Here is a 16,642-nt window from a genome sequence, read left to right as displayed (position 1 = left end):
TACTTCATACATTTAAAAGTTCTAGGTTTGATGTATGCGTTCTTTGCAATTCTGCTAAATTTGTAAATAGTAGCTCTTTTTCAGAAACATGATTTCTGCTACTTTCCCCCATGTTTGACACATTTATTTTCATAAATTCTCCCTGAGTTTAATGTTTAAACATACGGCTAATGAATGACATCATTCATATATCTTTTAAAGAATTGAAGCCTTATTGGAAATAACCACAAATCATTTGACTTATGAATTAATGTGAAAAATATCTTCATGTTTAGAATCATGTACAGAGAAATGAAGGATTCTGACAAAGAGAAGGAAAATGGAAAAATGGTAAGTTATATTAAATGGGTCTTCTTGGCTACTTAGTGAAAAAAGGGAAAAATAAAGAAAAACTGATACTTTTAATTGAATGTTTGAGGGGAAAAAATTACTAACATGGAATTCTTTAGATGAGGTTAAATGCATGATTTTAAAGCTACCTTATGTAGTGCATGTGAAATAGCATAGACTTTTAATCAGGAAAGGCCAACATTTGGTTTTTCCTATTGTAGGGTTGTTGGTCTATAGAGCATGTGGAACAGTACCTTGGCACTGATGAATTACCAAAGAATGACTTGATAACCTACCTGCAGAAGAATGCAGACGCCGCTTTCCTGCGCCACTGGAAATTAACTGGCACTAATAAAAGTATTAGGAAAAACAGAAATTGTTCTCAGCTCATAGCTGCATATAAGGTATATATTGGCTTCAAAACACAATTGGGAATGGCTTTGTGCTTTGTTTGCAGCTTTTTAAGATTCTTAAGAAAAAGGTTCATTGGGACACGTTTGAAAAAATGAGGTTGAATTAATGTTGTTAATATGCCAAGTACTACAATTTCAAATATGATTTGTGATATTGGATCTAAGTACATGGTTTTAACTATAGCTTACAGTGGTTATAGTTTATTCGGGAGCTCTAATGGTTTAGAACACATTGATTTTCAATTTGGGTAATAGTGTTTTTATTTAAAAAGAAGGCAATTCTTTGAAAAATTTCAGCATTTTCAAATACTAATAGTATGATATATTGCTTTTCTTGAAAATGTGATTAATGGCTAGTTTGCTAATTTTTTCTATAGGATTTTTGTGAGCATGGAACAAAGTCTGGATTAAACCAGGGGGCCATTTCTACCCTTCAGAGTAGTGATATTCTTAATTTGACGAAAGAGCAACCTCAGGCCAAAGCCGGTAATGGTCAGAATTCTTGTGGAGTGGAAGATGTCCTTCAGCTGCTGCGTATTCTCTATATAGTTGCAAGTGACCCTTATTCAAGAATATCCCAAGAAGGTCCGTAAGAATCCTTGTTTCATTTCTATGGCATTTTAAAAAGGAAGTCAGTTTATATTTCTATTAATTTTATTACTTTTACAGAAGGTGATGAGCAGCCCCAGTTTACTTTTCCACCAGATGAATTCACTAGCAAAAAAATCACAACAAAAATTCTGCAGCAGATTGAGGTAATAAACTCAGTCGAACTCTTCAGTCTGTAACTTTTGGACTTTCAAGTACTCTCTCTTCTTCCTTTTCTACCTTCCACCATCTCTACTGTTTCTCTGATTCAGTGATTTAGACCATATGGTCTGCTGTATTAATTTCTTCGTTAATTACTTTTAAGAACTCCTTTTTGTCTTTGTAAATAATTGGCTTAAGACATTGTTTTTTGTTAATTTACAGGAACCATTGGCATTGGCAAGTGGGGCTCTGCCAGACTGGTGTGAACAGTTAACCAGCAAGTGTCCTTTTCTAATACCATTTGAAACTAGACAGCTTTATTTCACATGTACAGCATTTGGTGCGTCAAGGTAGGAAATGTGTCCTTTAATATTTTTTTAATGTCAAATAAGCTCAAAATGTGCAAGTATACTTTATGTCAGGACTGATGGAAGGACTATATTATCTTGTTTTCTTATAAAGAGTTATCAATATTGAAACACGTTTTGGTTTCCAGTTGGATATGTACTCTCTTACAGTTGACCTTTGAACAATGTGGGGTTAGGGACGCCAACCCCTCTGCACTGTTGAAAATCATATTTAAAAAAGTATAACTTTTGACTTCTCCTATTGACCAGAAGTCTTACTGATGACATAAACAGTTAACATGTATTTTAAGTTTTCTTTATTTGTCTGTTTATTTGGAGTGTGAGCGAGAGGGGTAGGGGCAGAGAGAGAGAGAGAGATTGAGAGAATCCCAAGCAGGCTGTATGCTGTCAGCAGAGAGCCCGACGCAGGGCTTGATCTCACAAACTGTGAGATCGTGACCTGACTCAAATCAGGAGTCACCTCAGGGTGCCTGAACCACCTGGGCACACCTACACTGTATTCTTAGAAACAAGTAAGCTAGGGAAAATAATATGTTTTGTTTCATTTTTTATTAAAAAAATTTTTTTAACATTTATTTTTGAGAGAGAGACAGAGCGTGAGTGGGGAAGGGGCAGAGAGAGAGGGAGAGACAGAATCTGAAGCAGGTTCCAAGCTCTGAGCTGTCAGCACAGAGCCCAATGCTGGGCTCAAACTCAAGAGCCATGATCTCATTCATGGAGTCTGACGCTTAACCGACTGAGCCACCAGGTCCCAAATCATAAGGAAGAAAAATGTGTAGTCCTGTTATTTATTTAAAAAAAAAAAGGGGCGCCTGGGTGGCGCAGTCGGTTGAGCGTCCGACTTCAGCCAGGTCACGATCTCGCGGTCCGTGAGTTCGAGCCCCGCGTCAGGCTCTGGGCTGATGGCTCAGAGCCTGGAGCCTGTTTCCGATTCTGTGTCTCCCTCTCTCTCTGCCCCTCCCCCGTTCATGCTCTGTCTCTCTCTGTCCCACAAATAAATAAACGTTGAAAAAAAAAAAAATTAAAAAAAAAAAAAATTCCACGTATAAGTGGACCCATGCAGTTCAAGCCTATGTTACTCAAGGATCAGATGTATTGTGTTTTCCATCAGCATTTACAATACAGTTTATTAAGTAGCTTACATAAATTATCTCAGGAATACCAAATTAAATTCTTATGAATACCTTTGATAACATGGAAAGGTTCCTTCCTTCTGGCCATCATTTTTTTCTTACAGTCTTCAAACATACTGCATAATTTTATACTTATTTTTTCTGTCTGCTTCCACTAGATGAAAGTTTGATGAGGGCAGGAATTTCTGGCAGTTTTTGTTCACTGATCTAGCTGCAGTTCCTAAAGCAGTATGTACAGCACATTGGAGGTATTCAGTAATATTTTTTGAATGATTGAGTACCCAGAATACTTTTGAAGTAGATGTAAGTAGAAAAGTTATAATTTAAAATGGAGCAGTATAATGATAGTTATACTATTTACAAATCATTTGTACATATGAGATCATAGCCCTGTTGTCATAAGTGGCATTGGTTATGGTTTCTGTTTTATAGATGAGGAAACTGATTCTCAGAGTTTATAGCTGATTGGCTTGAGATTAACAACAAATTGTAGCACACATGAGAGCAAATCTTTCATTTTCTTCCTTCTAGTTCAAGATTCTCCCACCCTCTAGGGGGGGTTAGCTCTGTATTGTCCAAAAGAAAGTATTTTTTTATTTTTTAAAGATTTTACTTTAAGTAACCTCCACACCCAATATGGGGCTTGAACTTAACAACCCCAAGATCAAGAGTTGCACACTCTACCAACTGAGCTAGCCGGGTATCCCCAAAAGAAAATACTTTAAAATCAGTAGCATTTTTCAGTTTGTATCACAGTAATAAATAATTAAGTCAGCTTAACCATTTTATAGTTTCTCTGATAGTTAAGAAAGCATTTGCTTGTATTTTTGTGTATTATAAGTTTGTCTATTTTTTTAATTGAAGTTGACACACCATATTACATTAATTGAAGGTGTACAACCATGATTCAGCAACTCTGTACATTATGTTGTGCTCACCAGGGTAGCAACCATCTGTCCACCATACAATGCTATTACAGTACTATTGACTATATTCCCTATGCTATTCCTTTAATCCCCAGTTTGTGTGTATTTTTATGTGTTCTGTGCGGTTTGGACCAGAGACCTTTATTTTGATCTGTTAATTACTCAGGTAAAGAGGAAAAGTGCAGGCCCAAGTACTTCCTCAATTTGTTTAAGGAAAATAATAAAAGAGCTTTATATGTTTTAACTTGGAGAGGAAATAATAATTGATACAATAAAAAGTTTACTGTATTTTCTCACCTAATAAAATACAACTTAAAATTCTTATCTTGGAATTATGTTGCTGGTTTAGTAGTACATTCAAACTATTACTGAACGTTACAGCTACATGAGTATTTTTCTATTTCAGAGCAATAGTGTGGTTACAAAACCGACGTGAAGCCACCGTGGAAAGAACAAGGACCACCAGTAGTGTAAGGCGAGATGATCCTGGGGAGTTTCGAGTGGGTCGTCTCAAGCATGAAAGAGTAAAAGTTCCACGTGGTGAATCTCTGATGGAATGGGCTGAGAATGTCATGCAAATACATGCAGATCGGAAATCAGTTCTTGAGGTACCGCACATAGAATTTCTTTTAGTATGCAGGAATGACAGAGAACCAGCCAACCTGTTTGTTCCACAGCATGCAAACTGCATTAGATAGAAACGGGAAAGGATTTCTCTGCCCTCTGTGTAAGGCCTTTCCCTCTCATAGAACATCTTTTGAAATAGGATGTCAGCTCACCTCCTTAAAGGTTAGGATCTTTTGATTTGATGAGTAGCAAAGAGTATCTTCCCTCTTGGGGTAGGAGAATGCTTGGTCTTTTTGAAGGATACTTCTCATTTCTTAATGAAGCCTGAACTGAATAATAGCACTCACTAAGGATTTTTTTGATAGTCTCAATTTTGGGGCGCCTGGGTGGTTCAGTCAGTTAAGCGATGGACTTTGGCTCAGGTCATCATCTGGCAGTCTGTGAGTTCAAGTGCCACATCAGGCTCTGTGTCGACAGTTCAGAGCCTGGAACCTGCTTCAGATTCTCTGTCTCCCTCTCTCTCTGTCTCTCCCCTGCTCATGCTCTGTCTTCTCTCTCTCTCACAAAATAAATAAAGATAAAAAAATTTTTTTTGATGTTCTCAGTTTTACCTGTACATTAAGCTATGCTATTAGATAATGCACATTTTTTTGGAGCATACTGTTTTATATTAAACTGTGCTTGGCATTATACCATGGGTCTGTATTCAGAGCTGTTATAATAAATGGCAGTATAAAACATGATGTATTTTCTGTAGAGATGTTATCGTAGGCATTGTCGAGCATATCCTATATGCTTATTCTTTCTTCTATGAGGGACAATGAAAGAAATCTCTGTTCTGTCACAAATATGAACCAGCTGCTTAGTTTATCTTTTGGATCAGAGACTGATCGTGACAGATACGCTGTATCTTTAGAAAGTATATGAGACTTATGGCTTTCACTTTAAACTCTATTTGCTTTCATCTTATTCTTCCTACCCGTATATTCCTCTAAGTAGAAAATCCTTAATTATTTTATTTTTTTACCATGCACTGTATGTTTTTGTAAGCTGCCTCTCACATCATTTGGGGACTATGTAGAGTATGGGCACAAAAATCTTGGAAGTAATTTCCTCAAGTTAGGAATAGAGGAAGAGTTTAGGTTTTGGTGTCATATAGGCACACAGACAAATCTGTGTGCCATCATTTCCTCAAGCAAATAATTTAACCTTTTTATCTAAACTTTGGTTTCCTTTGGTGTAACAAAAGGGATGAAAATCTATTTTGTAAAGTTGGTGTGAGAGATCAGTTACTTTGTGAACAATGTTCACCATGGTGTTTAAATGTGTAATAGTGTACAATAAATATACTTTTTAGAAAAACTAGAATAAAACTTCTGTGTTGTTATAATATTCTGCTATTATTTAAAAAAATGTATTATTTGGTAAGAATGGGATAATTTTAAAACATTTTCTTTAAGCTCACTTTCCCCCCACAATTTGTTCATATTTTAGGTTGAATTTTTAGGAGAAGAAGGAACTGGCTTGGGCCCTACATTAGAATTTTATGCTCTGGTGGCAGCAGAATTCCAGAGAACTGATTTGGGAGCGTGGCTTTGTGATGATAACTTTCCAGATGATGAATCTCGTCATGTAAGATTTATTTCCCATTTTGTGATTGTGATTCTGCTTTTAGAAAGTATTAAAAATAAGTTATGCTTTCAGAATTTAAGCCAGGTTTTCTAACTTTTTTATTATTGATCTTTTTTTTAATATGAAATTTATTGTAAAATTGGTTTCCATACAACACCCAGTGCTCATCCCAATAGGTGCCCTCCTCAATGCCCATCACCCACCCTCCCACCCCCATCAACCCTGAGTTTATTCTCAGTTTTTAAGAGTCTCTTATGGTTTGGCTGTCTCCCTCTCTGACTTTTTTTTCCTTCCCCTCCCCCATGGTCTTCTGTTAAGTTTCTCAGCATCCACATAAGAGTGAAAACATATGATATCTGTCTTTCTCTGTGTGACTTATTTCACTTAGCATAACACTCTCCAGTTCCATCCATGTTGCTACAAAAGGCCATATTCCATTCTTTCTCATTGCCATGTAGTATTCCATTGTGTATATAAACCACAATTTCTTTATCCATTCATCAGTTGAAGGACATTTAGGCTCTTTCCATAATTTGGCTATTGTTGAAAGTGCTGCTATAAACATTGGGGTACAAGTGCCCCTGTGCATCAGCATTCTTATATCCCTTGTGTAAATTCCTAGCAGTGCTATTGCTGGGTCATAGGGTAGACCTATTTTTAATTTTTTGAGGAACCTCCGCACTGTTTTCCAGAGTAGTTTGCATTCCCACCGACAGTGCAAGAGGGTTCCCGTTTCTCCACATCCTCACCAGTATCTATAGTCTCCTGATTTGTTCATTTTAGCCACTTTGACTGGTATGAGGTGATATCTCAGTGTGGTTTTGATTTGTATTTCCCTGATGAGGAGTGACGTTGAGCATCTTTCTATGTGCCTGTTGGCCATCTGGATGTTTTCTTTAGAGAAGTGTCTATTTATGTTTTCTGCCCATTTCTTCACTGGATTATTTGATTTTTGGGTGTGGAGTTTGGTGAGTTCTTTATAGATTTTGGACACTAGCCCTTTGTCTGATATGTCATTTGCAAATATCTTTTCCTATTCCATTGGTTGCCTTTTAGTTTTGTTGATTGTTTCCTTTGCAGTGCAGAAGCTTTTTATCTTGATGAGGTCCCACTAGTTCATTTTTGCCTTCAATTCCTTTGCCTTTTTTTTTTTTTAATGTAAAGAGAGCACAACCAGGAAAAGGGTAGAAAGAGAGGGAGAGAAAGAATCCCAAGCAGGCTCCATGCTAACAGCACAGAGCCCAACGTGGGGCTCAAACTCTTGAACTGTGAAATCGAGAGTTGGATGCTTAACTCTTGAGCTGAGATCAAGAGTTGGATGCTTAACTGACTGAGCCACTCAGGGGCCCCCATTATTGATTAATCTTGATATTATTAAAATGGTTTTAAAGAAGAAAATTCAGTCACCAAAACCTAATAAAAGGTATATATAAATACTTTAATATAGCTAAATTGATGAAGATGTTTAATACTTATGCATCTTTTGTTTAATTTTATTTTTATTTCTTCCTCTAAAAAATTAGGTTGATCTTGGAGGTGGATTGAAACCTCCCGGATACTATGTGCAGAGATCATGTGGGCTGTTCACGGCACCATTTCCACAAGATAGTGATGAGCTTGAAAGGATCACAAAACTCTTTCATTTCCTTGGGATTTTCTTGGCCAAATGCATTCAAGACAATAGACTTGTGGACTTACCTATTTCTAAGCCTTTCTTTAAACTTATGTGTATGGGTGACATTAAAAGCAATATGAGTAAATTAATTTATGAGTCACGAGGTGATAGAGACTTACACTGTACTGAAAGTCAGTCTGAAGCTTCTACAGAAGAAGGTCATGATTCACTCTCTGTAGGAAGCTTTGAAGAGGATTCAAAGTCAGAGTTTATTCTAGATCCCCCCAAACCAAAACCCCCAGCTTGGTTTAATGGAATTTTAACTTGGGAAGACTTTGAACTAGTAAACCCACACCGAGCCCGATTTTTAAAAGAAATTAAAGACCTTGCTGTCAAGAGGCGTCAGATTTTAAGCAACAAAGGTCTTTCTGAAGATGAGAAGAACACGAAATTACAGGAACTAGTGCTAAAGAATCCATCAGGGTCTGGTCCTCCACTTAGCATAGAGGATTTAGGGTAAGTTTATATATACATTCTTCAACCTAATGGATGAATAGATTTTAAAGCTTTTATTTCTTTGTCCCCACTAATTGCAATGTATGAGTAAATAGTCGGTTAAGAACAATAATATGCTGTAGGAAATATTATTGATTTGAATTTTAAAGAGTTCATATTATAGACACAACATTCAGAATACCAGAATATAGTTTATTAATCGTCAAATCTCTGGAAGGTTATCTGATTTATCAGATGTGATTAATGTATATATATTGTATGAAAGTCCAAAGTCAAAGATACTTGGAGAAATCATAGCTAATTAATATATATGGTGTATTTGGCAAAGCTCAAAGTAGTTTGCTTTATATGTAGGCCTTATGCCCAATGGCTGTACTAACTGACTCCGATGCTACAGATCTTTTGATAAAATTCTTTTGATTTCTATACATGTAGTATTATACCCTTGGTATGTTTTTCTGTGATTTTGGGTTGACTGCAAGTCTGTCTGTCTTTCCTTTCTTTTCTTTTTTTCTTTTCTTTTTATTTTTCTTTTTCTCTCTTTCTTCCTTTCTTGATAATGTTGAGAAGTTTTGTTTGATAAATTATTATATATTCAAGGTCCTTTTTGAGGGTAGGGACAGAGCCTGAATAACATTAGTGAAGCAATAGTTTCTTCTCAGAAAAAAAAAGTAAAGATGTTGCTGTCCTAATTTGTTGCAAAAACCCTTTATTAATTTTGTGCCATAAAGGGAAATGAAATCTGGAAAGGTGGTGATTTCCTGCAGTCTTTGCAAAGCCAGGTTTGGTGATGATTGGCCTACTAGTTTTTGTGGATGGGGTTTTTGCATTCAAAAGGCCTCATGCTTAACATCTAAGCCAGAGGGGTGGGGGGGATCATGGTTTTGGCAGCAGTGTTTTAAAAATTAAACACCAATGGTAGCTGAATGTTAATCTAACACTTTTTGTCTTCCCAGTTTAAATTTCCAGTTTTGCCCTTCCTCAAGAATATATGGTTTTACAGCTGTGGATCTCAAGCCAAGTGGGGAAGATGAGGTAAAAGTTTTGCTTTCGATACAGTCGTTAAGTTCAGAAACATCCTCTAGATGAGGCCAGTTGTAGTAGGAGCTACTGAAAACATCCCTGGATATTAACAATGTTGGCAAATTTTCCTTTGCAGATGATAACAATGGATAATGCAGAAGAATATGTGGATTTGATGTTTGACTTTTGTATGCATACGGGTATTCAGAAACAGATGGAAGCCTTTAGAGGTAATTCTTAGGGCTCTTGAGCTTAATACCTCTCCTTTTACTTGGAGACAGTTGAAATTCAGGCACTTACCTTGTCAAGAATTGCTGGTAGTCTCTAGATTTGCCCTGTGGTTTTTTGACTTCCAGATAGTTAGGTCCTGCAGATTACCCAGAACAGGTTGGAATGTTCTCAAGCTGTGGCATACCCTCAGCTTGTTCCTCCTAAGTAATGGGGGACCCACTTTTGGCCTCCATTTCTTCATTTGTACATGAACATAAGTTTGCGTACTTTCCACATTGCATGATCAGGATGACTTAAACCATGTTAGAACCTAAGTTTTTCAGGAGAAAATTGAAGCACAATATATTAGACTGTTTGTCACTTACTAGTTCTGAAAAAGAATATAGATTCAGCTAGCTCCTATGATGCAAAGAGTTGGTTAAGAAATTACTAGAATTTGGCTACTGAACCATAGTGACTGAGCGAGTATCTCGGTTCACATTTGCAGTATTAAGGGAAATTTCTGTACTTAAAACCTTAGCATAGCTTAGATTTCAAGCTATTTTAATTTATATTTGTTTTTTTTTTTTAATTTATTAATATTTTATTCATATTCCATTCTGTTGATATTAGGTTTTTTGATTTGAAATTTGGCATTTTGGAATTATAACTTAGAAATTGAATTACATGTTTTATTGTTTTTGATTTTTTGCTATGTATAATGTAGATGGGTTTAATAAAGTTTTCCCAATGGAGAAATTAAGTTCCTTCAGCCATGAAGAAGTCCAAATGATTCTTTGTGGAAACCAGTCACCATCCTGGGCAGCAGAGGATATTATTAATTATACTGAACCTAAGTTGGGTTATACACGTGACAGGTAAGTGTTGCTTATTTTCTAAGGTCAGTAAAATAGTTTATGTCCCAAAATCAAATGACAGATTCTCTAAAGAACTATGACTCAGTGAATCACATTCATAAAATAAGTGAGAAAGCAGTTAAGTCTTCATATCCATTGATAAGGCTGAGTTTATACAAAAAGAAAATTGAGTCTTTGTTCGTGTTAAGATTCCATTTTAATTGTTCGCTCTTTTAAGAATTGGGTGAATTGTAAACCTTTAGGCTTCATTGTTTTTATACTAACCTTTATTGTTTTTAAATTTGAGCCTTGTAAAAAAAAAAGTTGAAAGAATTTCCAAATAGCCTTTGCCCAGATTCAACTCTACTTAAGATTTGCTTTATATTATTTATGCATAAGCACACATGTTTATATATATACCTACACGTGGTATATGTGTATGTATACTGTTTTTTTCTGAACCATTTGAGAATATGTTGCTTATATCGTGCCCTTTTACTCTGTAATACTTGAGTGTACATTTTCTGAAAATACGGATATTCTCCCATGTATCTACATTAGCTAGCAAATTCATACTATTAGCTAACCTGTAGTCCATAGTCCAGGTTTGTTGATTACTCCAGTAATGTCCTTAATAGCACTCCCCTCATCACCACTGTCTCTTATCAGGAAATAGCATTTGGTTGTGATAGGAACTTTTGGAGGGATAGGTCTTTAGTCTGAAACAGTTCTTGAGTTGTTTTTTTCTTTCATACCACTGATTATTAGATTTTTTTTTTTTTTTTTTTTTTTTTTTTTAAGACTACAGGCTGTATATTACCTTTTCTTTTTAAAAGTTTCCAGGGGCACCTGGGTGGCTCAGTCAGTTAAGCATCTGACTCTTGGTTTCGTCTCAGGGTATGGATCTCACAGTTTTGTGAGTTCGAGCCCCATGTCAGGCTCTGTGCTATTAGCACAGAGCCTGCTTGTTATTCTTCGTCTCCCGCTCTTTCTGCCACCTCCCCCTCTCACACTGTCTCTGTCTCTCTCTCAAAATGAATAAACATGGGGCGCCTGGGTGGCTCAGTCGGTTAAGCATCCAACTTCATTTCAGGTCATGATCTTGCACTCTGTGAGTTCGAGCCCTGAGTTGGGCTCTGTGCTGACAGCTAGGAGCCTGGAGCCTGCTTCGGATTCTAGGTCTTCCTCTCTCTCTGCCCTTCCCCTACTCCCACCTCTGTCTCTCTCTCTCTCAAAAGTAAATACACATAAAAAATAATAATAAATAAATAAATAAACTTAAAAAAAAAAGTTTCCGAATTAACTAAAATGAGAGAATACAGTTGACCCCTTTACAATGCAGGGTTTTTTAGGGGAGCACAGTTGAAAATTCGTGTATAATTTTTGACTCCCCAGAACTTAACTACTAATAGCCTGCTCTTACCAGAAGCTTTACCAATAACATGAACATATTTTGTGTGAAGTAAGCTGGAGAAAAAAAAGAATGTTAAGAAAATTATGAGAGGGGCGCCTGGGTGGCGCAGTCGGTTAAGCGTCCGACTTCAGCCAGGTCACGATCTCGCGGTCCGTGAGTTCGAGCCCCGCGTCGGGCTCTGGGCTGATGGCTCAGAGCCTGGAGCCTGTTTCCGGTTCTGTGTCTCCCTCTCTCTCTGCCCCTCCCCCATTCATGCTCTGTCTCTCTCTGTCCCAAAAATAAATAAACGTTGAAAAAAAATTAAAAAAAAAAAAAAAAAGAAAATTATGAGAACCTACACTTGTGATGGAATAGCATAATGTATAAATTTACCGAATCACTATGTTGTACATCTGAAACTAACATAACATTGTGTCAGCTACACTCAAATAATAATAATAATGAAAAACATGAAGAAGGGAAAATATATTTGCGGTACTATATTGTATTTATTGAAAAAACTTACATGTACAAGTGGACCTGAGCAGTTCAAACCTGTGTTGTTCAAAGGTCAGCTGTATTATGAATTACTTTAAACTTAACTCTAATGTTTATATAGCATTTTTTTTCCTAAGTCAACTTTTTTTTTAAGTTTTTAAAATTTTTTAAAAATTCATTTGAGAGAGGGAGGGGAAGAGAGAATCCCAAACAGGCTCTGTCCACACTGACCGTACAGAGCCTGACATGGGGCTCAAACTCACAAACTATGAGTCCATGACCTGAGCCAAAACCAAGAGTCCAACGCTTAACTGGCTGAGCCACCTAGGTGCCCCCTTTTCTTTAACATTATGATTGTGAAATTCATGCCTATTGTGGCATATAGAAGCAGTTTATTTCACCGTTAACAAAAGTGGATTGTTTCAGATCCCCTTTAGCCATATTTAGATGAATTATGCATGTGCATCTTGAGCTTTTCTGATTTGCTGGCTTTGTTGCATATTTGATCCCTGTACTCCATCAGTGTTTTGGTTCTGACTGTTTATAAGTACAAGACAGTCTTTGTAGGATATTTTTAAAGTAGCTTATATCTGCTCATTTCATGCTGAGTCAAGAGTCTCTAGTACTCTAGATACTACTGATAATTGTTTTTTGGGTTATTGCTGGCTTACAAGGTAGTGGTAGTGTTTTTCATTTAAATCAGCTCTCACATGAGTATATTTTTCTTCTTACAGCCCTGGTTTCCTGAGATTCGTGAGGGTTTTGTGTGGCATGTCTTCAGATGAAAGGAAAGCATTCTTGCAGTTTACCACTGGTTGCTCAACTCTTCCCCCAGGTGGACTGGCTAACCTGCATCCCAGGCTCACAGTTGTTCGCAAGGTACAAACTTTATAGCTAACAAGGAATCCAAATGGAATTTACTTACTTCAGGATTGAAAGAAATAAAAATTTAAAGTCCTGGTCTTCTGTGTTTTCACTTTTCTTTTTGTAGGTCGATGCTACTGATGCAAGCTATCCATCAGTAAATACATGTGTGCATTATCTAAAGTTACCGGAATATTCTTCGGAGGAGATCATGAGAGAGCGCCTGCTAGCTGCTACCATGGAGAAAGGCTTTCATCTCAATTGAGCTTTGAAATGGGAGACATCAGAGACTTATAAAATACTAGTGAAGCCTCTTGTGTTTGTGTGCAGAGAAGTATATGATCCTCTACGCTAATGACACTTGCCTTTATTTCAACCATTAAGGCTTTAAGAACATGTGGAATAAGTTGGTTAGCTGCTAATGACAAAACAAATCCTTTAACTACCCAGCCAGCAAGTATATAGCACAGAACACTGTGTGTTGCTACAAGGGCTTAGTGACTGGAAAAAGGTGGTCCTACTTGACTGTTCCAAAGAGCAGCTTCTCAGATCTTCAGTGTTCACTGGTAAATTTCTAACAGTGTATTTGTGTAAAGTTTGTCGTTTCATACTTCATACACTACAGTTGCCGTCACTGATCCCCGTTTTGCTGGCTTTTAAGCTACTTGGTCAAAAATCCTGCTTCCTTAAAACATAGTTAATGAGCATCTCAAGCTTTTTCTTTTCCTTTTTAATGATGCCTGCACTATCAGAGTATTCTAGTGTTCTCTCTCTTGTTTGGCATATAATCATGCACAACCTTTTTATTTCTTTGAGGTGGGAGTATATTTTTATTTCCTAAATGCCATACTATAAAGATCAAATTCTTAAGTGTGTTTGTGCAGCTCAAAGGTAAAGATATATTAAGGGGGAAAAAAAACACTGGTCTAGATGCAAGGCACACTTAAAGCAAGTTTTACTTTTGGTTGTATTTTCTTTGTATATTATAAACATTTATTTAACTTGTTGCAGTTTGAAGTAAAAAATTTCCAAAATGTATGCTCAACAATAATCATTAAAATGTTTGCAGCGTACAAAACTGTGTCATGTGACTATTTCACTGCAACGGTCAGACCTAAGAACTTAACCAGATAGTTTTTATTTTGAATCACGGAGATATAGTTTTTTGAAATTACTACATGAAGAAATGTATTTTTCTATAGTAAATACACTTACTGAAACTGGAAATCTAGGAGAAATCTATGTTCACATGCTTGTGATCCAACTGTTGTGTTCTGTCTTAAAGTATTCTTCAGCTGTGAATGGCCAAGTTATTTGTGTTAACTTTTTAAACACCAGATCTGCTATTTACCATTGTATCTGCAGGGATGTGTAGTTTAAGATTCAAGAATGATTTCTGAATGTTGTTAGTGTGAAAAGAAACCACCAGGATATGGCCATTTCCTGGTTTTGAAGAATGGCTTCTGTTTCCATTTTCCAAATTCTGTGATTTATCACATCTCTGCCCTTAGGTGAAAGAAACGTCAGTAGGACTGATTTAGACAGATGGCTTTTTTAGGAGTGAAAAGCATTTTTTTTGGAATTGCCCATTATTTACCTGTTTAAAAGGTACATACATTCCCTTTCTACATTAGAAGAGATATGTCCCACTATAGTCAATCATTTGAATACTGTTTTTATTCTCTGCATGAGAATGTTGTGACTATGTAATCAGTGGCAGCATTTAAATAATTCATCTTATTGTGAGTTTCACAGTTCTGAGAATAAAAGTTAAAATAAAACACAATAGCAATATTTAAATGTATGACCTATGCTTTAATCCAAAAAATAGTCGTGGTGATGGTCTCAATAAAGTCATGGATACATGACTAAAACTTTATTCTAGTGATAGAGTTAAAATCCAGTTTATGTGCTTAGTATTGCCATTTATTTAAGTCTGTAAAATGTCTGTCAATACCCAGCTTTTACCAAGACTAATCTATAATCTAGTACAGGGGTCAGCAAACAATAGCCTGCTGCTTACTTTTGTATTGCCCATGAGCTAAGCATGGCTTTAAAATTTTTAGGTGGTTGAAAAAAAGCAAAAAAAGAACAATATTTTATGATGTGAAAAATTTTTGAAATTCAAATTTCAAAAGTCAAAATTCAAATGAAATTTCAAATTTATGAAATTCAAATTTCAAATGTCCATAAATAAACTTATTGCAACACGGCCATGCTTGTTCATTTATGTATTATCTATGATTGTTTTTACACTGCAATGGCAGAACTGAGGTTTTGTAGAAACCACATGACCCACAAAGCCTAAAATATTTACTCTCTAGCCCTTTGCAGAAAAGGTTTGCTGAATCCTGGCATAGCACATTGCTGTAGCGTGTAAAATCGATGAGTCTTATATATTCAGTAAATGAAATGTTAGGAGTCAAGGTACAGCTGACCAATCTGAGACATAAATTTCATGAGTGTGAAAATCACTTAAAGCTGTTCATCACGGTTCAGCAATAAACCTGAAGCAAGATGACACAGCCTAGAAGGACAGATAGCCACATTACAGTTGACTTTGCATGAGTCAAGTGTTACGAGATATCTACTAGGGTCTCCACGTATACTGGATTCTTCAGCTTTCTTTTCTGTGGTATCTACCTAGTATTTTTTTTTTAATTGTTATTCTCTAAAGGTACTGAAATCTGTGCCAAGATGTTATTCAAGTGCTATTTTGGTGTGACCTGAAAATTAATTTTGTTCACTCCCTAGTTACTTCTGGTGTACCAGTTTCAGCAGTTACCTGAATGTGCTGCTGATTAAGTGCCTACCAACTAGGACAGTGTTTCCCAACTAATATGTCTTAGAAAGACCTCCAAAGCACTTTCATCTAGGCTGGGCTTTCCCCAGACCTTGGCTACTTAATGCAAAGGTATCGGATCAATACACATTGTTCTGGCAGGTCAGAAGACTTTCTTCTGCTTTTCTGAATGGGTCTAAACCAACTCAGGTTTGCTTGGTTTGCAACCATTATTGACTGGTTGCTTGGATCTTTATAGATGCAAACTTTAAATATGTAAGTAGATTTTTAGAAACAAAGACTTAAACCCATACACACATACACAAAAACAGTACTGAATGAATCATCAGTGCCTGGAATGTCCATTTATGTCTTCTTTTGGAGAACAGTATTGTAGATGAAAGAACTCCTGGAATTCCATAGGATGGCACAATATCTTAAAGTACCATGATTATATTTGTTTCCTCCATTATTTCTGCCTTTCTACCCTATATGCACATAAACATGTTTTCTACCTAAGACAGTTCTGTGTGTTCTACTGAGCAGCAAAAACATCTAGAAAAGTTGAGAAGGATTAGGTCATTGGTTTTCTATGGTGACTAAGTTCTCTTTGCTTCCAGACATGTCAAGGAGTCAAAGGAATAAGATAGGGAGTGGGGGAGAAGGCTTCATATCATGCCAACCTGAACAGAGATACTCTCTTGCATTCTGTTTTTAGACTTTGAACTAAAGTAAACTTCATTTACAAATAAGTTTACTAATAAG

The 16,642-nt window shown here is 36.4% G+C and overlaps 1 protein-coding gene across 6 annotated transcripts in view; it reads left to right on the top strand.

The window, feature by feature from the left end:
• The window catches only part of HECTD1 (HECT domain E3 ubiquitin protein ligase 1), a 92,623-nt gene extending 77,742 nt beyond the window's left edge, over positions 1-14,881 (top strand). For 4 of the 6 annotated variants that reach the window (XM_030318881.2, XM_030318878.2, XM_030318877.2 and 1 more), the window contains 13 exons: positions 276-330; positions 552-734; positions 1,121-1,328; positions 1,413-1,498; positions 1,716-1,843; positions 4,327-4,528; positions 5,982-6,119; positions 7,643-8,250; positions 9,207-9,285; positions 9,410-9,503; positions 10,211-10,361; positions 12,966-13,110; positions 13,223-14,120. In XM_030318881.2, coding sequence (XP_030174741.1) covers positions 276-330; positions 552-734; positions 1,121-1,328; positions 1,413-1,498; positions 1,716-1,843; positions 4,327-4,528; positions 5,982-6,119; positions 7,643-8,250; positions 9,207-9,285; positions 9,410-9,503; positions 10,211-10,361; positions 12,966-13,110; positions 13,223-13,360 — 2,215 coding nt within the window. In that variant the 3' untranslated portion in view covers positions 13,361-14,120. Of the gene's footprint in view, positions 1-275; positions 331-551; positions 735-1,120; positions 1,329-1,412; positions 1,499-1,715; positions 1,844-4,326; positions 4,529-5,981; positions 6,120-7,642; positions 8,251-9,206; positions 9,286-9,409; positions 9,504-10,210; positions 10,362-12,965; positions 13,111-13,222 lie in introns of all 6 variants that reach the window. The other 2 variants (XM_030318875.2, XM_030318880.2) reach the window with 2 other exon arrangements.
• Positions 14,882-16,642: the final 1,761 nt, after the last annotated feature.

The sequence above is a fragment of the Lynx canadensis genome, chromosome B3 (assembly GCF_007474595.2).
Source record: "Lynx canadensis isolate LIC74 chromosome B3, mLynCan4.pri.v2, whole genome shotgun sequence".
NCBI lineage: Eukaryota > Metazoa > Chordata > Mammalia > Carnivora > Felidae > Lynx > Lynx canadensis.
The sequence above is the reverse complement of the archived record's forward strand: the minus strand, read 5'-3'. Positions and strand labels throughout refer to the sequence as shown.